The sequence below is a fragment of the Gymnoscopelus braueri genome, assembly GCF_963280865.1.
Source record: "Gymnoscopelus braueri genome assembly, chromosome: 12".
NCBI lineage: Eukaryota > Metazoa > Chordata > Actinopteri > Myctophiformes > Myctophidae > Gymnoscopelus > Gymnoscopelus braueri.
Window position 1 is genome coordinate 35,930,862 of NC_137614.1, and position 21,179 is coordinate 35,952,040.

General features: G+C 42.8%; 3 protein-coding genes across 3 annotated transcripts; 2 read left to right on the top strand and 1 right to left on the bottom strand.

Moving 5' to 3' along the window:
• Nucleotides 1-3,607: 3,607 nt before the first annotated feature.
• Nucleotides 3,608-4,462, top strand: LOC308096525 (dehydrodolichyl diphosphate synthase complex subunit nus1-like; the record flags this gene model as incomplete). Its single annotated transcript, XM_080443945.1, has 1 exon — nucleotides 3,608-4,462. The coding sequence occupies one exon, from the start codon at nucleotides 3,608-3,610 to the stop codon at nucleotides 4,460-4,462; it is 855 nt and encodes a 284-aa protein (XP_080300071.1).
• Nucleotides 4,463-8,891: 4,429 nt separating this feature from the next.
• Nucleotides 8,892-9,899, top strand: LOC308096526 (RNA pseudouridylate synthase domain-containing protein 1-like; the record flags this gene model as incomplete). The annotated part of the gene is made up of 1 exon (XM_080443946.1): nucleotides 8,892-9,899. The coding sequence occupies exon 1, from the start codon at nucleotides 8,952-8,954 to the stop codon at nucleotides 9,897-9,899; it is 948 nt and encodes a 315-aa protein (XP_080300072.1). The 5' UTR covers nucleotides 8,892-8,951.
• A 3,651-nt stretch (nucleotides 9,900-13,550) lies between these two features.
• On the bottom strand, nucleotides 13,551-20,955 carry LOC308096527 (uncharacterized protein; the record flags this gene model as incomplete). Its single annotated transcript, XM_080443947.1, has 6 exons — nucleotides 13,551-13,703; nucleotides 14,098-14,196; nucleotides 14,636-14,799; nucleotides 15,629-15,685; nucleotides 17,588-17,950; nucleotides 20,844-20,955. The coding sequence occupies 6 exons, from the start codon at nucleotides 20,953-20,955 to the stop codon at nucleotides 13,551-13,553; spliced, it is 948 nt and encodes a 315-aa protein (XP_080300073.1).
• Between the last annotated feature and the right edge of the window lie 224 nt (nucleotides 20,956-21,179).

Sequence of the window (21,179 nt, forward strand, 5' to 3'; positions counted from 1 at the left end):
AATAGAGTCACTGTTGCTAATGCTTGTTCTGATGTGTGCTAGTTATACTGTAGTTTGTAGTCTGAATAAAGCATTAGCGTTGTAGGATTGGGTGTAAATGCAGCAAATTCAGTCTTGCACACGTGGTACTACCATGTTACTAGTTAGCCTAACTGGCTAGAGCAGTGGTTTCCAAACAGTGTGCCAATCCAGGAGACACGCCAATACACCGGAATTCATGTATGCATGTGTCCAACATGCTTCTGCTCTTCTAGTGCAACCTAAAATTCTGCTTTCGAGAGACTAAGCCATTTATTTTTAAGGAACTTGATCCTAAAGGTCAAGGTTCCTTCGTGGTACAACTAGTTAAAGAGATCGGGTTCAAGCCATGTCTGCAACGAGGAAGGAGTACATAGCTTGGCAGCAGCAGTAACTGAGTCGTGTATTATCTTAGTGCCTTGGCCAGTCCACAGCAGTGGCTCGCAGCTAAATTAAGCTACGGTACGGTCTCAGACTTTCTCAACCTCGAAAGGCTTCTTCTTACAAGAAGCAAAGAGGTCAAGGCAAGTGACGTGGTACAGCACCACGTGAAAGCAAAAACCATAAAATGTGGCATTCTTTGTCCACACAGGATAGAATATTCCACACTGGAGCAGGACCATGTCAACACCTCTCGTATACTCCTATAATTAATACCTCTTAACCGGATTGAATGACACTAGCATATTGCAACAGGTGCATCCCTGTCCAGTCACTGTCATGTATGTCTGGGCAGTATTTGGGCAGACAGATACTTAGGCTTTTTTTAATCCAATCAGTTTTGACCACTTAAGACCTATTTTATACTTCATCTTACGACTGTGTCGCAAATAGCAAAATCGCTAAAATAGCCAATCTACAAGCTCACATGTCACTCGCAACCTATTTTTACATTCTATCTTTTTCTACATTTGACTTAAAAAAAAAAGAACTTCTGAAAACGTTTGAAATTCTTTAGCATTCACGCCTTGTGAGCTTGTAGATGTGCTATTTTTGCTATTTTTGAAATTCTATCAAAGTTTGGGGAAAACTTCTAAACTTTCCACAATGGCGTCGCAGGAGAATAGTGAAAATAGCTGATCTACCAGACCAACATGACATGAAAATAGGCCAGGTTGAAACAAGCTGAAGAAAAGATGATATGGAAAGAACAACAGTGAAAAGATTTTCCATAACCTCAAATCCTTCAGCTGTGCTTGACAGAGGAAGAACTTGCGCTTATCATCCTCAATCTTGTCCCTGGATGAGACACAGAACTTGTTGTTAATGTTTTTGCTAATGTTAGGATAGAATATAGATAGTGCTATCCAGAATTAACTGGCCTAATGTTTGTCATTACTTTGCTATGACAATATGACATACACACATGGTTAGGTTAGCAATAATTAAAGAAAATGTGTATCTGTCAGTCCTTGTCCCTTTTACGCCCATATATGGAGGTCCCTGATGTCATCAGTTATGACCATATATTGGGATGCCCATAAATATGGGCACATCGGTTGGATCAGCGGTTCTGGACAACTGGATATCTATATATGTGCCTATTATTTGAAGATATTGGTCGGATCGGCGGTTCTGGACAACCGCATATCCGAACTACTCGGCGGCGGGCACCGAACTCCCTTGAGTCCTTGCCGATGCACGCATCGAGTTTGAAGTCGGTCGGACACATTTATGCACATGACCATATATGGGCATAGCGGTCAGATCTGTGGCTCTGGACAACCGGATCTCCATATATGCCTATACTGTATATGGGCGTATCAGGTTTGTTTATGGTTATGTCTGAGTCAGAGTGACGTGGCCGTGGTCAGCCGCCCACCCTCCCATTAGCCAATTTTAATAATAGGATATTAGATCACACATGTTTTACTGTACAGATAACTGTAGACCATCATGTCTGGGAGAATTTGAGTTGCCTTTTCCAGTCAGCCCCTGTCCTTTATCAATAAATGTACAAACTAGTTCAATGGACCTTCCTCTTTCTGGTGACTTAACTTTTTTGACTAAAGTGTAGTACCTCTCGTAGGCAAGACCTGCCTATCTATTCAGTAGCAAATCTCTATAATGTTCCCAATATGCAGTGGTGGAAAGTAACTAAATACATTTACTCTAGTACTGTAGCCTACTTAAGAAAAGGTTTGAGGTACTTTTACTTTACTTTACTTTTTTTTTTTTTAATACTTAATTTCTACTCCACTACATCTCAGAGACAAGTATTGTACTTTTTACTGTACAATTACTTGTCAGCTTGAATTACTAGTTACTTTGCAGATTTTGATTATTAATACAAACTACCCAGAAGCACATAATTAACATCAGCCCCACCTTTACCAGCTGCAATAAATGATGAATACACAGTAATGAATGAATCCTTTAACTTTTTGTACTGATGTACAAAAAGTAAAGTATTTTGATGCCAATACCTTTGTATTGCAAGTAAAATCTTGAATACAGGACCTTTACATATAACAGAGTATTCTACATTGTGGTATTGCAACTTTTACACTGTATTTCTCCCACAACTGTAAATCTCATACATCACACAGCTGTTTGTAAAACTCAAACTATTCAGCTCAAAGCATTGAAGGGAGTGTACAGTAGACTATATCATACATACCTGATTTTAGCAGGGGATTTGATCTGGCATCTGGTTAGAGGTGCAGTTACTCAGTTATTCCACATGATGGCCCTGTTAGACATCAAATCACAAGTTTTTCACACGTTATTATTAAGAAATAATATATGATGGCCTATAAATACAGTCTTGACTTTTAACATTTGGAGATTGTCTTTATTGTATTTTATTATTATTATTTTACATTTAGTCTTCTAAGGGTTTTATTAAACAAAGCTCTCGTTCTTAAAATCTACTAATCAAGAGATATCAACTTAGTATAGAAATGCTCCAAATATTTCCAGCTTGTGGGAATATAATCAAAACAAATATTGGATAAAGGTGTCAAATTATATAAGCTAATGTTGGTCACATACCAAAGGCTTATAACTGGGAGAATGCCCCAAAAAGGGGCACGGCTTTAGCGGTGTGACGCACTTGCTGGTCTGGTGTATATTCAGTATATGACTTATGTTACTTAGCACAAGGGTTCCCAAACTTTTCAGACTGTGAACCCCCAAAATAATCACATTTGAACTGTGGTCCAAATATGGAGTTCCACAGGACACCAAACTATTGCTTACTGTAATATTTCCGAAATGTATTTCACGTTCCATTGAGTAGCTAGCTACTACTCTTTCGGACATACTAAACAGTCTCACATACTAATTTAATTTGGCATACTAAGTACTGTCAACCTATGATTTTGCTCTTATCCACCAACACAAATATGGAGGTCCACACTGACATCATCAACATGACATCATCAATCCACCTTTCAAGCCACTCAATTCTGGCTTTCTCACATTTGGTGGCAGTGGTCGGATCACAGCCGGAGGACCGAGGTGATGGCAGCAAGGTTACACCAATGGAAAAATAGATTAGGGCGTATGTGTCACAATGTACTACTGAGGCAAATGTAGCTGTGTTGTGACTTCTAACCACTGACACTCTACCGAGGAGGGTTAAATCATGGTGCTCATCTACAAGCTGGTGTGGTGGGTCATGCATGTATTCCTTCACCTCCATAGGATGCTAATCACTTGGTTCCGACTCCAGCTTCAGAACTGGAATGGATGGCTGTGGGAGTGGGCAGTTGCCATGCTTCTCATGCCGATCGCACTTGCCGGGTTCCCGGACCACGACAAGAAGGTTGCCCAGACGATCGGTAAACGCTCGGGAAGTCGCTGCCGTGTTCAGTTCAGTTCTGACGGTAAACCTCTGGAGAAGCTGCCCCTTCACATTGGCTTGTTGATAGCCGAAGAGGAGCTGAGCTACACGGACATCGCAAACCTCGTTGTTTGGTGCATGGCTGTTGGCATACCTTATGTCAGCGTGTATGATAGTCAAGGAGTTTTCTTGAAGAACAGCTCCCGCCTCCTAGAGGAGATAGAGAGGCAGCAACAGGACCTGCTGGGACGAGGGGCTTCTAACTATAACATGCAGTTCCTCAGCAATGGGAATAACAAGCACCAGCACAAAGTGCTGTCCCGTCGGCCGGTAGTGACAGTTCTGTCACCAGCGGACGGAAAGCAGAGCATCGTTGCAGCAGCCCAGAAGCTGTGTCGCGCCGTGGAACGGAAAGAGAGGAGCTCCAAAGACATCAACGTCGCCATGCTAGATGCACTACTCAGAGAGTCAAGGAATATTCCAGACCCAGAGCTGGTGGTGAAGTTTGGCCCAGTGGACAGCACGCTGGGATTCCTCCCCTGGCACATCAGACTCACTGAGTTCATTTCCCTGTCTTCCCATATAGACGTGTCTTACAAGGACTTATTGGGTGCTCTGCAGCAGTATGCATCTTGTGAGCAGCGGCTAGGCCAGTGATTGGCAAGATGCAAGTTAGGAGGACCCTGTCCTGTGAACCAGAGCCGTTGAGAGAGAGTTACAATGCTCTCATAGACTTCTGTTAGAATGGAGAATATTCATATAACAAAATATATTGCCAAAACTAACTTACAGTTGATGTGGAATTAGTTTCGGTGGGCTCAGAGATATCATGGAGGATGCGGAAGTAGGCCCAACTTAATGCACAGGCTTTAGGGACAGCAGACCAGGACACCAAGCTTGGGAGGGCACCAAAAACCTGGCCAAAAAGAAAGACCAGACTTGCAGGTAACGTCCCCAGAATTCTGTCTGGGGCAGTCAGAATATCGCTAAACCGGTGCGTAAATGCGTCGGCATGCACCGCTCGCCCTGCCGATGAAGCGACATTTTCAGCAGCAGGAACTCGGGACTGATTTCTTTAAATGGTCATCTGCTCTGCCAAAATTGCCTCTACACAGTTCTCATCCATGCAAAAAAGGAAGTTGTCCAAATCAGACAAAAGTAGGCAAGAGCTAAAGGGGCATTCGGTTGGGGCAGGGGTAAAGTTCCCGCCCAGTTCCTGGTTAGATTCCTCCATGGTGCATTGGGCCTGGCCATGCAGGCACTCCAACGAACACGATTGTCTGTGGTCGCTGGTGGAAAGCCAATCTCTGTCACTGTGCTAGCGATTCCTACATGTTGGTCAGGGCGCCTGACTGCCTGTTCAGCACGGAGTGGAACTGGGAGGGATAGCGCGTTCCTCCACACACACACACATGTCAGGTGAAAAGAAGCACTGCTGGCTAGTGCCTACTCCATGTATAATGGAATATACATGGTTGTCTACAACCTCCCCAGACCAACAGTACAGGGTCACTGGGACTATAAACATCGGGGGAATTTGCGTAACGACTGAATTGGTAGAATTATATATTAAATACATAAATACATAAATAAATTAATAAAATAAAATGATAATTTGATTGCTTAAAGAGAACAATCTTTTTTTTCCTCTCTCTCTCTACCGGCCCTACCACTTGTATAGAACTGTGTGGAACTGTAAAAAGATATTAGACCTTATAGCCATGGTAAATGGTTAATGTACCACACCTATCAACAAATCAGATGTGTGATTTAACTAATCCATTTATATACATTATACGTTGTTAACATAATATATTCTAAGTTCAGGGTTCATAATTACTCATAAGCCCCATTCTGAATGTGATGGAGGCCGCATAAATGAGCTCCTGAAACCTAATATACTGTACTGTAAAATGATATAATCCAACACGTGAGAGGAGGCTCTCAAATGAATTACATAGGCATATTACACTACAGTATGACATTTCAAAACCATTAAAACATTAGTAAGTGTTGAACCATAAGGAGCTCTAATGTGCAATGCTGTGTGTTCCTGTGAAGGGGATCAGACCATGGTGATGGAAGATCACTTCAAAACTCAATTTTTTGAAGTGCATAGTCCTATTTATAGGTTATTAATGTCATCATGTGTCTCGCTAGCCAATCACAGTGCTGAATAGAGTCAGCCAATAGAGTCAGCCAATCACAGTACAGCTAGGGGTGTACTAATGAGCCAATCACAGTACAGAGAATGAGGTGTCCCAACCCCACTTAAAGGGGCGGCTACACCGCCCAAAAATGGATTGAGATTGCAGTACCTTCTCAATGTCCTTCTGCACCGTGCATAGCATGACTGAACCTCACAATTTCCCCACTGTGGTGATATCTTATTTTGCTCAGTGTAACCATGGCAACCAGGTGTCGTAGTGGCATGGTGGACCAAACACATAAGTACTCCCTCATTCCTCAGGAGACATGCTGTAAACACACAGACACAAAAATAATTTAATCTAAAAAAATCTAATTTCTTATTAAAACTGACCTCACCTGGGTGAAATATTGCACAACATTTACACTACTTCAACTATAACACTACACTTGAGAACGCGCGCGCGTCTGTGGTATCTGACAACCACAGACTTAAAGGTTTCTATTGCTTTGGTAGTTGCCAACAACGCCCTATTGCAGATAAGTTTGTTGTCCCAGAGATGAGAATGAATGGTTGTAGAATGAAGGAGTCATCACTAGTTAGTGAGGTTTCGTTGCTTCCAGTTTATTCAGACAGTACAGACAGTATAGAACAGCCAACCATCTCCACAGCCCAACGGCCTGGAGTGGCACACACACACTAAGATGCATTTCAGTATGGTTCTTTATAGCAGTGGTCACATTTTGAATAAGAGGAGGTAACATGTATGGGTGTGTCAGCCTTCAAAGGTGAGCCCCCCACCTCCCGGCCCCCACATTTGCAACTGTAAAGGGCAGGAAGGGGATGGAGACAGACCTCCTGTCTCTCAGGTAGAACAAAAGGCAATACTGATTGTAACCCCCACTCAGGGCCAACAGCCACCTCTTTGAATACGCTCCCCTGTCTGTAGGCTACCTGTGAAGCAACCATATGGAAATATACAGCAGACCCCCCATGGGAGACTTCAAACGTCTTCCACAAACACGTATATTTCAAAAGAACCACAAAGAATCCGCCCCCCATGAAAAGCGACCGGAACACCAACCAGGAAAAAATAAAACATTCAGGAAAACTAAAACAGCAAACAACATCATACAGAACAATGCACATACAAAAACCAGGATTACATAGTACAGCGACACGGTGAATCACATCAAATAGACACATCTCCCTAAACTAATTAGCGTGCAGGATCCCTCTGTTAGCCTTTTAAACTCCAGGATAAAACATTACACAGCCACCCAGTGGAAGCTGACAGCATACAGTCGAATCACGGCCACCAAGCGATAGCACCACCCCCCAAGATCAATGTCCCCGCCGCCCAGTCACCAAAATATACTCAAAGATAGCCTAATTCTTATCCCTAAGTTTTACACCGTACCATCAAGCATATATGACAACTACCACGAAAGTGCCCACACGGAAAAAAGAAGGCAGCGTACCCCCCAATGAAACAATAACCCACAAAGTAAACTCACATTAAACACAGGAGACCAGAAAGTAAAAAAATACCCTCGCAACACTTCCCATGGCAGCTATAGCCCCACAGTTTAACCCACGCTCATCACAAAAACATAACCCCAGGTCCCATACGCGCAGTGTCCCGTTCGATAATGTCTCTCTTGCAGTCTCCCTCAACGTCATCTTCTCACCCAGCCGTGCTCCAGCGCCGTACCCAGATTTTCCAACAGATAGCTGCATGTTTACAACAGAGCGCTCCACTAGCGATCGCTGAAGATGTGTCACCACACTCTTCACGAAGAACCCCATCATCGCAAGTCCTCCACTCTGCCGGCACCCGCTGTCCTCACCTCACAACATACCCGCCACGAAGAAATTCGACACACCAATTTCTCCGCTCTGCCGTCTGCACTGCAGCGCGCCCTTCTAACGATCGCAGAAGATATGTTGAGCAGCCAGATGAGTCGTGCAGCCGTCCTAGACCTGGTCATGAAGTCCTCTCCTTGTAGATTCTCGAAAAGTTGTCGTCACGTCGTCCCGATGTCCCGCCGCACGTTCTTTCGACGCCTGGCTCAGTATCCCTGGAGACTTGCGCCCCCAAAAAAACAAACCAACACGACTGCCGACTTCGACGCCATAATGTGGTATCTGACAACCACAGACTTAAAGGTTTCTATTGCTTTGGTAGTTGCCAACAACGCCCTATTGCAGATAAGTTTGTTGTCCCAGAGATGAGAATGAATGGTTGTAGAATGAAGGAGTCATCACTAGTTAGTGAGGTTTCGTTGCTTCCAGTTTATTCAGACAGTACAGACAGTATAGAACAGCCAACCATCTCCACAGCCCAACGGCCTGGAGTGGCACACACACACTAAGATGCATTTCAGTATGGTTCTTTATAGCAGTGGTCACATTTTGAATAAGAGGAGGTAACATGTATGGGTGTGTCAGCCTTCAAAGGTGAGCCCCCCACCTCCCGGCCCCCACATTTGCAACTGTAAAGGGCAGGAAGGGGATGGAGACAGACCTCCTGTCTCTCAGGTAGAACAAAAGGCAATACTGATTGTAACCCCCACTCAGGGCCAACAGCCACCTCTTTGAATACGCTCCCCTGTCTGTAGGCTACCTGTGAAGCAACCATATGGAAATATACAGCACGTCCTCTGCTGTGGCTGTGCTCCACTCTCCTTCAGCTATAGCATGAGACTCACACACCAGATATAAACAAAACCCCTGACGTGTTTGCCAGACCCAAGGGGTCGGGCTTACATGAGGCTTTGTACCTGTTTCGTCCATACATGGGCAGGGGCCATTTGTCCTCCGGCCCCAGCCAAAAAAAAGTTTGTGACGTCCCCTTTCGTCACGAACTATTCATGACATCATGAACTTCAGTTATAAAGTGGTTTGTAGGTGTGTTACATACTAGGACTTTCCACGTGTCCTGTGTTCATTTTTTTTACGAAGGACCAAGAGAGTTGAGTTTGTCAGTCATTGACCATGGCAGCCACCACAGAGCCAGCCTGCAGTCTGGATGGACTGCGTGTACTGCATCAGGACAATGACTACATCGTGGTGGACAAGCACTGGGACATCCGCATTGACAGCAAGACGTGGTACGAGAATCACACGGTGCAGGCGCAACTCAGACATCGCTTCCCGGAGCTGGCCGATCCTGACACCTACTATGGCTTCAGGTTATGTCACCAGTTGGATCTTTCCACCAGTGGTGCTCTGTGTGTGGCCCTCAACAAGGCAGCAGCCGGCCGAGCGCACCGATGTTTCAAGGACCGCACAGTCACCAAGGCCTACCTCGCCTTGGTGCGTGGCTGGGTGGACGAGGCGACCAGGACTCTGGACTTCTCTATTGGAAAGAACTCCACAGAGGGAAAGACACACATGATGTGCATCGAGGGAACAGAGGGTTGTGAGAACCCTAAGCCATGTCAAACTGAGGTCACAGTGCTGGAGTATGGGACGTATGATGGAGACCCCGTCACCAAGGTGCTGCTCCAGCCTCTCACTGGCCGGACCCACCAGCTGAGGGTCCACAGCAGTGCGATGGGCCACCCCATCGTGGGAGACTTCACCTACAGCTTGGGAACAGACGACGCCCCATACCGCATGATGCTGCACGCACACTTCCTCCACATTCCGTTGGAACCCCAGCCCCTGCTCGTTACCGCTGGAGACCCCTTTCTGCCTGCCGTTGACCCCAAGTGGCTCCCGCAGCGCTCGCTGCGGCCTCTGGAGGGCACCGTGGAGGCCATTCTGGGGAGCAGGATGGAGGAGCTAGAGAGGAAACGGAGGGAGGAGGAGGCAGAGAGAGAAGCGAGAGAGGAGGGGAGGAGAAAGGGGAGAAGGGGACAGAGGTGTGAGGAGGAAGAGGAGAGTGAGGAACAGAGGATGAAGTGTCAACAGTGGCTGAGTGAATGGGCTGGGTACTGACGTTACTCAGTAGCACCAGCTTGTGGTTGATCTTCTGTGTCTTATTTTTGTATTTATTCATATGAATATACTGTAAATGTAACAACGTGAAAGATTTTTGCTGACTGCTTGGCATGTTGTGTGCTACTGTAAGCCAAATACTACATGTGACAAGCATATTGTTATGATTATTATTAAAATACTCTCTTTCCATGAACAACAGGGAAACAATCGCATCATGATGACTGAATAATACAAGTGAAAAGCAGTGTCTCCATAGTGAATAGGGTCTATGCTCCCAGTTCTTGCACCAATACCTGGAGGAAAAGGAACAACTGTGTATCATTTATTGTGGTGTTGGACAGGATAAAAAAAACAAAAGAAAATCATACTTGAGAAATATTACACATTTAGTCCTGAATATCACACTACACTTGAAGACCATAAATAGGGATTCACAAATTACCCGGTAGTGTAATGAATGACTAATACTATTAACATGTTAATGTTGCTCCATGTTTTGTCACTGTAATTCACGGCTGCTTAGAAATGAACTTGTGGTCGTTGTCTTCATGATTCAGAACCTTGACCAAAGACGTTCATTAATACATTGTGTCGTTGTCTTACCTGTGTGAAGATGTGAAGGTGTAAGCCAGCAGTGTCCACAACTAGTGTGAGCAGAGACTGTAGGAGTAGAGAAACGGGGTCCATGATTCCAAACATCAGGGCTGCATGTTCACGCTAGTTGCAGTCTGGTATCTGGAGAGACGAGCTTGGTCATGAAGACAAAATAAGGTCATGAGAGACTGGCTAACACCACAATGTCTTCTGTGTTTATTTTAACGGCAGTGGACAACAGTGCAGCGAGAAAATTAAACCTGCTCCTAAGACAAATGTTACATTGACATATCATACATGGAAGTACAGACAGAGTCTACGGAGTACATAGACTGTGCGTTCGCCGTAGTCCCTGGGACAGATATTTGTGGCTTCCAGTTCTCTGAGACCGCAGGTCTGACCTAATTGCCACTCTGCACTGCATACCCGTATCATTTTATGGCACACACGCAGAGTTTGAGGCCGTTCAAGTCGGACAGCGCCCGAGTTATGTCAGGGACACACTGACGGATATACATACTGTACACACACACAGGTTTTGTAAATTAATAGGTAGATATCTGGACTGGCTGATCCGACCAACTTCACTCATTCGGCTCATCGGCAACACACCCAAGTTGGAATCGGTCGGACGGTTCTCAAGATATGCGGGACACAAATAAACACATGGATACACAGAGATTCTGTGCATTTATAGATAGACTCGGCCAATGTCAATTTGGAACGATGCCCGTTGGTAACGCATGCCTCTCCGGTTATGCAATGCCCGGCATTGTCGGAGTAATTAGTTCAGTACCCATAATCATAGTACTTGGAGGTCACTCTATGACGCCTGTACTATGACGTCATATTGATGACATCAGGGATGTCCATATATGGGCCTAAAACGGACACATACCGACAGACCGCTTAGAGATCTCTGTATATGGCATAAAAGGGGCACAGACAGACTGACACTCACTCTCACTCACTCAGACTTCTGGACAGATCCAACAGACTTAGCCATTAGTACACCCCCCATGGTTCTCTGTAATACACACAGCAAGTAGAAGCAACACAAAACGATGAGTGGCAGTTATAAATCCCTTTATTGATCACAGTCGTCTATACATGTTTTCATATAGTGAACATAGATAATTCAGAGCAGACAAAGGTCACATTCACTCATTCATTCAAATAAATATAAAAACTGGCACTATTGGTGTGCATATGTTCACAGACAAACAACAGAGGCACATAAATACAGAGTATATATTTCATACTTCACACTGCATACTGTATACTGCCAGTGCTTCATGAAGTATGAACTGAGGCAGTCTGAGAAGGATAGCTTAAGCCAGCAGTTTTCACACCACAATCACCATAAATGTTGCGGCTGACTTTCATCATACTGTACTTGCATGCATATGTCAGTAGTGTACATTTTTAGAAGCAGGTTTAATTTTCTCGCTGCACTGTGGCCCAAATTGTCATTAGATGAACACAGGAGAAGAGACACTGTGGTGTTGACACAGTCTTTGGATAAAAGCGTCTGCTAAATGACTGTGTATGTAATGTAATGTAACGTAATATCTCTGATTATCTTTTTGTCTTTTTTACCAAGCTCTTCTCTTCAGAAACCAGACAGCAACTAGCGTGAACATGCAGCCTTGATGTTTGGAGTCATGGGCCCCCATTTCTCTACCGCTGCAGTTTCTGCTTACACTAGTGGTGATTACTACTGGCTTACACCTCCATATATTCACACAGCTACACCTCCATATATTCACACAGCTAAGACAACGACACAAACAATCAGTGTATCAATTATACTCTGTGGTCAAGGTTCTGAACCATGAAGGACCACAAGTTAATTTCTAAGCAGTCGTGAATTACAGCAACGACAAACACGGAGCAACACGTTAGCAGTGGATCACTTGTGAATTCCTGAAGGCATTTAAGTGTTAGTGTTAGAGTTAGCGTTTGTGTTAGTGCAATATTTTGTCTACGAGTACAGCAGGTCTCCTGAGGAATGCGGGAGTACTGATGTGTTTGGTTGTGGCGGTGGGGGGGGGGGGGGGAATGGTGGGTTTTTAACATGCTATTCTCATGCACAGTGTACAAGGAACTACAATGGGGCGTTCAATGGGAGCAAATCTCCACCAGGAGACAAGCTGGCATTGCAGCGTGAGGCCTATGGGGGAAACTAAGGTTATGATAAAGGATACTGATCTTTAATGGCTTGTGTCAGTTATGTTTGTACAATGCGCAGCAACCGGTTGATCAGTCAGTCAATGAAAGTAATACGAAACATTATATCAATCGATCAATCAATCAATCAATCAATCAATCAATCAATCATATTACATGGCTATGAAGTCTAATGTCTTTGTACAGTTCTACATCACTCCGTGGCTAGGAAAAAACTAAATGTAAGGTGAACTTCATCTCCATGGAGTAAATAGAGCAATGTGTCTGGGGAAAAGTCTACCTGAAAAGGTTGATGCTTTAATGCCTGGTGTCAGAAAGTGTTAAATCTTCAAAAAGCATCAAAGGTGTGGTTTAATTACCTTTTTTGTGAGATTTCTATGCCACAATGAGATAGAAGAAAATCTAAATGTAAACGTTGCATATAGCAACCACCTGGTTCATAAAGGCAGAGGGACTATGTTCTTGTAAAATGATTAATGATGAATTAAATTGTTATAAAAAACTGCTGTAATTGGGATATGTCTATGGTTTTCACGTTGGCACATTTGGTAACCATTTTATAAAAGCAATAACTCCAGTTCAGGCTATGGTATATTGCTGAGCCTCTAGCTCACAGGGATTAATTTATAATTGGTTTATAATTGGTTTATCTCATTAAAATTGGCCATGTTTAATATGAACATCTGACATTGTAACATTATATAAATTGCATGACTGAATGTCCCCATATAAAGCACATGCCGATTCCAGGTCTGATCCGACATAAAAATCGGTTAATTCCCTAAACATCAGTGCAAACTCGTGAAGAGACTTTTGAGGATGGAGGAGATTCACACCGATGACACTCCCACAAACTCTGAACCCTTACAGGAAGTTGAGTTTGTCTGAGGTGTATACGTGCTCAGAAGTGGAAGCACCTGAGCTGAGGGGGAACTGGACGTTTGGGAGGTCCTCCGGCTCAGTGGCGGGGGCGGAAGGCATGGTGTAGCGGGGACCTGTGTCATCCAGACCTGGATCCTGTACAGAGAGAACCAATACTTATTCATGATTATTTGGGGCCATATTGAGAGCACGATTAACAATAAAAATGTCAACTAATGTAAAAACTTCTCTTTTTACAAAATCTGGGTCACGGTTTTATTTAGGTACATTTTGAAGGGGAACAAATGTATTAAATAAAATAATACGATTTTCCTATTCAGACAGTATGACAATATTGGACAGACCTTCTTTTAAACAACAACCTGCAACAAGAGATGTGACCCAAGGTTTTGAGTTAAGGTAAAGACTTCCATTTAAAGTGCTGGTTACCGTTCATATGACCAAATGTCCCTGTTAGATTGAGTGTTAAGTGAAATGGGACGGTTAAGGAGAGGGAATGACAGGACAATGAAAGAGAAGCAGCTCTTACCTTACTGAAAGCTGGATTTTCCTCATAGCTGGGAGGGCAACTGTCATCTGAAGTAAAAGTGAAAGTTGGCAGGTTGGGAGGAGGATGTTGCATCGATTCCTAGCAAACAAGAACACAGTTTGACCATTTTTGTTTTTACAAAGCTACAAGTCAAGCCGTGATCGGTTTAACCTTAGGAGTAAAACCAAAACAGATAGAGAGAAATTTTAAACTTTGGCTGAGGTCCTAGTGTTAAGAAGAGATAGTGCATGCACATCCTAATCAAAAGTCCAGTCACTGGACAAAGGGCAGAACAACAGTAAAAAATTATTAAGTCTGCACACTGGTTCTCAGCTACACTTATTTTTATTGGTGTTCAATGTTTGGTTCTCTCAATCTTCATTGACGAGAGATCAGCAAAAGCTATAATCTATAAGCTAGAAAATTATTCATATTTTTTTGTTTTACATGCAGGCCTTGTTGCATTACACGTGAGAGACAACGTCTGAGACTTTTCTCAGGTGTTGGAAAGCGCATCAGGCACAGTCCTATAGTATACCTCCTCTATCTGGTTGGAAACCGGAGGTGGTTCTGCATCTTCGGAACTTTTGGAGAAGCACGTTTTCAGACACAACAGCACCTGTACGACAGCGAAAGCGGGCACCAAATGCTTCACAATCCACCATACCACGGTATTGAGAAAATGGTTGAATAAGCTGGAATCTGAGTGGGGAGTGAAAAAATTGTGTTATGAGCTAACTGCAAAACAACATGCTGAACACTAAAACTTTTTTATTGATACTTAAAGCTGCACTATGTAACATTCCTGTTTAACCCGAATCTTGTGTGCAAGTGCTGACATTGTTACCACTGAGCTAATAGCTGCTTGCTCTGGGGAGAAATAGAATGTTGACCTTTAGGTCACAATTTGTGTCAGAAACAGGGTTGTGTCAAAGGTTGTGTCCAACCTGGACGCAGGATCTAAACGTCTCAATAAAAGACCAGGGAGTCCAAATACAACCACCCCAATTGTGCAAGTTATATTGTACATACATACAACATACTAATAGAAAAGATCACCAGCACTCACTTGGTCCTTTTAGGATTTCTTGTTTATTTAGTCAAAAGCCCCGGCAGCAGATACGACAGACGTTCCGGCTAGCGGCCTTCCTCAGCGTGAATCTTAACATACTCTACCGTACAGATTGGACAAAATAGCATTTTATTCACTAAAGAAAATTACATAATACAGCTTTAATGACGGGAAAACAATTGGACACACTTCGTTTACATTGTTAGTCGGTTTTGTCATTGGCAAGCATTGAGCATTTAAAAATTAAAATACAGATTGCTTTGAAAAGTCTAGCCGCCGTAGTCCTTGGGAAAAAGATTGTTTAACGGAGGGACATTCAAATGTCCATGACTTATTAACCTCACAGTTATGTTTGTTCATACTATATAGTATGAACAGAACGTAAACAAACACAAAGTCTACAAGCAATTAACAGGAAAATGGGGTCCAGGGAAAAAAATGACCTTCTCTTCAACATACCAATTTGTGACACATCCTCATGGGTTCCTTTGTTTGTGGATTGTTTGTTTACTTTTGCTGGAAGATAAAAAGAAATGTTACAAATTAACATTCTCTGGTTTAGTCAAACTGACCAAGCATGTATTGTTCAAGTGAACTTTGATATCAGGAAACTTAATGTGAATCCAGGTTTTGGATTCTGAGGGCGTAAAGGTGTGTACATGGGACTAGTGGTCTTCACGGGTTCACCCGAACCGAAAATACCAGACAATATCCAAGACCTGAACCGGGTCCGGGTGTCCGGGTCGGTTAGATTCTACTACGTCCCGGGACTGTTTATCATTATGTGTAATACCTGAGTGGATCCGAGCAGACCCGTACTCATCAGAAACTCATGTCTGCTGTTACTGAAGAAAAACTCAATAGCAATGATTGCTATCAGAATATAGAGCTATTTAAGACTTTAAGACTGAGGGGATCATACGTTTGGCCGTGTGTGTGTGTGTGTGTGTGTGTGTGTGTGTGTGTGTGTGTGTGTGTGTGTGTGTGTGTGTGTGTGTGTGTGTGTGTGTGTGTGTGTGTGTGTGTGTGTGTGTGTGTGTGCGCGCGTGCGTGCGTGCGTGCGTGCGTGTGTGTGTGCGTGCGTTAGAGCTGAAAAAGTTAATAAACTTCTAATGTTGAAATTGCCATTGGATTTCTTTATTTTTTTCCTCCATGAATGTATTGAGTAACAAATCTAATGATGCAAATCTCGTCCTTCCTTCCTGGCCTATCGGCTTTTGTCATGTCAAATGTGATCAACAATAAACTCTGATGTCGTTACAACACGGACCGGTGGCTCTCAACAGCCCTGGGGGCGGTGGATGGAGAATGGTGGATGGATCTTGCTGTTACAATAAGAACCATCTCTAAAAGTGCCACACGCCTACGAAGAATACTCCGTATACATAGGCAAGATCACGTCAGTACTGAAGAGCTGAGATGAAGCCGCTGAGTGAGGAAGTGAAGCTGCGTAGATGGAAGACGATTGGACACATGCTAAGGCAGGACCTCAACAATGACTGCAACATAGCAATGACATGGGCACCAGAAGGGAAAAGAAGAAAAGGAAGACCAAAGACCACCTGGAGGCAGGATGGAAATCATGGTCTGAAGTGAGGACTGCGGCAGCTGACCGTGAAAAGTGGAAGCGCTCTGTGAAGGCCTTGTGCCACAAGTGGATAGGTAACAGGTAAAAGTACCACACACGACACCCCACAAGTATCATCGACCTTGCCCGCAAGTGAGTAAGAATGTTCAAGCACAGCCGTTTACAAAGTAGCACATATAGTTTTTACTAGGTGGATTCACCTGTCACGTTATGAAATTGACCTTTATCAAGGACCTTTATAGTAGCTATATTTTGGTATTCATTGGAACGAGGATCTTTAAAGTAATTAACTATATGGTTTGGTGTTCCTTACGAGGACATTTACAATAACTCTATAGCAGTGGTTCTCAACCTGTGGTTCGGGACCCCCAGGAGGGTCCCCACATGATCTTTTTTTTGGGGGGGGGGGGGGGGGGTCCCAGATGACAGTAAAGTGGCAATTAAAATGTTTAATACCTAAAATTAAATTAAAAAAAAGACCAATAATGCATCAAACGTAATCGACAAACTACTATAAAACTGGTCAAACATTGGCCAAATTGTCAAATAATATGAGAAATAGACAAAAATAGCTAATCTACAAGCATCATGTTGCATTGTGAGCTTGTAGATCGTCTATTTTCACAATATTTATCTGTGGAACAGAGTCAAACTAAATGTAACGCCTCAACTCCCGAGTTCAAATATGATTATTTTGGGGGGTCCCAGTTTGGGAGGTCACGGCCTGAAAGGTTTGTGAACCATTGCTCTATGGTTTGGTGTTCTTTGGAACAAAGAATTTTACAGTAACTCTTCCTGGTGTCTGATGTGAGACTGAGTGTTGTGATTACCTTTCACAAAGATCTGGAACTTATAGATCAGCCTGCCATCTTCTCGCCGGACCACATACGTGCCCTGGTCTTTTTGGGTTGCTCTCAATTTCCGGACGTACCACAGCTCTCCTTCCTTGATTCCGTCCAATCTAGTTGCCCATTTGGGGCCAGTTTCAGCCTTAACAAACCAATGGCACTCATAGTCTATTCTGGTACACCGATCTTCACCGTTGGAGGGATTTTTAGAGCTCCAGACCTCAATCCCATTTGTGGTGTTTATGGTGGGGTTGTTGGCGGGGTAGAAAATCAAGAGGGTGGGTGCCACTTTCACTTTGAAGTCCACCTGATCACCGTTGTTCAACTTCCTTGTGTCTATGCATTCTGTGGAGTGCAAGGAACATCAGTCTTGCTACATTCGAAGAAATGTGGACTCACTGATATTTACTTCCTGTTCACTTAAAAAAAAGTCAATGTCAATATTGAAATGCAACTTTTTATTTTAAAGACATCCGGGCCCGATTCACTAAGATGGTTGTAAATAACGTGTAAATAAAGTGACTAAAGGAGGGTGTATTTTCTCTAAGCAAAAACCGACGTGCAATTCACAAAGGGGTGTGTAAATCCCTCAAATGTGCGGATCACAGTTGTTCCTCATTTTTGCCTGAAGGTCAGAGGCGTGTTCATGTGGGAGATCATTTGCATTGCCCCACGCCCCATTTAAGACCATAAAAGGCAACCGGAAACAGACGAAAAACGACACGACTCTCCAAAAGGGACAGATCTTTAAAGGGATATTTCACTTTCAAAAAGACTTTTGGTCATTTTATCGTCTACTCAGGCCTTTGTGAACCCCCCCGACAGTTTTTAAGTTGCTTGATTCAGTATTTAGATATTTGATATTCATTTTAACACGCCCCCTTCCTATACAAACCCATTGTAACTTCAAACTTCATTTTAACCATGTTAGATTCATCAAAGACACCCGTCCTTGGTTCTGGTGACTCACCCTGCCCTCCTAATGCGTGAGGGGGCCGTGTTTTTCCGATAATTTTTTTCATTTATTGTATTTAATTTTTTTATTGTATTTTATTTTTTTCATTTTCCAAAAAGAATATAAAAAATAAATGAAGAAAGTAATTGAAAAAACAAGGCCCCCTCGCGTATTAGGGGGGCGGTATGAGTCACCAGAGCCAAGGACGGGTGTTTTTGATTAATCTAACATGGTTAAAATGGAGTTTGAAGTTACAATGGGTTTGTATAGGAAGGGGGCGTGTCTGATTAAATGAATATCAAATATCTAAATACTGAATCAAGCAACTTATAAACTGTCTGGGGGGTTCACAACGGCCTGAGTAGATGATAAAATGACCAAAAGTTTTTTTGAAAGTGAAATATCCCTTTAAGCTTATAACGCGGCACGACGCACCGCATGACAACTTGTAGGTCAGCGGAAGTCCCTCACGCGATTAAACGTTTATAAAGTAAATAGCCAACTCTCACATGTAATGATAATAAGGAGGTTGTTTACAAAGTCTAATAAAACTTAGAATGGACATTATATAAGCCCTTTCTACTGAATAATCGCTCACTCAGCTTAGCCAAGGTAAAAAGATGATACTGCTGGAATGTCCGATAATTTTGATCAGAGCTTTATTGATTAATCAGGGGATTCCGTCCTTTGGACGAACCCTCCACTACATCGGAATTGGAAATGTAGTAATGGAGACAGCTTTCATACTGTATCCTCATCAAGGTAAGACTGCTTCATGTGATGTGGTCAAATCAATATTATAAATTAATAGCGCGATAGTTGGCCAATTGCAAAACGCCCAATTGAAAGCCCAATTGCAAAACGGCAAACACGCCGAGGGAACTAAATCATTCGGCTCTAAATGCGTCAACTGAAAAGAAAAAGAAAATGTGTTGAATTTGCATCATGTCTATAATATGCATCCAAGCAATAGATCGTTGACATCTTTTTTTCGTTCTTTTTTATATGTGTTGACAAATGTTGGGCACATAAATATTTTATTTGAGGTTTGGCCAGTGGTGTAAAGTAACTAAGTACATTTACTCAAGTACTGTACTTAAGTACAATTTTGAGGTACTTTTGCTTCACTGGAGTATTTCCAATTGTCTACACTTTTACTTCTACTCCACTACATCTCAGAGGCAAATATTGTACTTTTACTCCACCACAATTATTTGAAAACCTTAGTTACTAGTTACTTTGCAGATATAAATTATATATTAAATATTGATAAAACATATATTAACCACTTCCACTTTAGCCCTATTTTATACATAGACTATTTGAAAATAGCCAATCTACAAGCTCACAAAGCTTGTAGATCTACTATTTTCAAACATTTTAGTACTTTTACTTTTGGTACTCTAAGTACATTTTGATACCAATACTTTTGTACTTTTACTCAAGTCAATTTTGAATTTGGGACTTTCACTTGTAACAGAGTACTTCTACATTGCAATATTGATACTTTTACTTAAGTAAAACATTTGAGTACTTTTTCCACCACTGGGTTTGGCACTGTTGTCATTGATTTTTCATGAAGAATAAGGCATTGTAATGATATACGCATGCAGGCTTTGGTTCCATGTAAGTGAGCCTCCAAGCAGACGTGAGAAAGAGTGGACCTCCCGCAAAATTCACAGACAATTAAAGATCAGTGAATCAGACTACTAACGTGGGAAGTTGCGTAAATTCCTTTACGTTCAAAATATGCCGTAAACAGCTTAGTGAATCGGGCCCATTCGTCTTTAATGTTGTACATATTCAGTCTTCACTTGCCATTTGGGGTAAATATATTATATTTTACATTATATAATATTATGACACTTGGATATGAACTATTTCTAAGTAGTACGTATAAGAAGTAAGTAGGTCGGAGAGGCGGGTACCAGCCAGAGTCTATCCCTGTTTCACAATGCGCTAGACCCCTGGGAGATGGATTGCTTAGGTGGAGCGCAACACCTACCATCAGCTCCCATTAATTACCGCACTACTTGCCACACGTAAGCTTGTGGTCAAAAGGCGAGTTCTCTACTGTATACCGACTGAGCTACCCAGACATTATTTCTATTACATTGCTATTAACATACATTTTAAAATACACCTCAAAACGGATACAATTCCATAGTCATCTAGTCCGAGACTGAGACCTGAGACTGAGACTGAGACTGAACGGCTGTGGTCTTGAGACGGGACTTGACTTGGCTCAATTAACAGTGGGGATGTTACTTAGTGTATGCTTACCTGTAACAGTGAGTCTTAGGAAGGTAAATGTGGTAGTGTCCCAGCCATAAGACGTTACTTTGTATTCTCCAGCATCCTCTTTTGTTACATGTTCAATAATAAGTGAGCCCATACTCCACACTACACCAGGAATCTCACACACACACGCACGCGCACACACACACACACACGCACACACACACACACACACACACACACGCACACGCACACGCACACGCACACGCACACACACACAGTATAAAATACATATACTGTGTTTATATCATATAAAGAGAAGGAGAGAGATTGATTAAGAACATGATACAGTACATCAAAGGGATCAAGTGTTGTGTGATA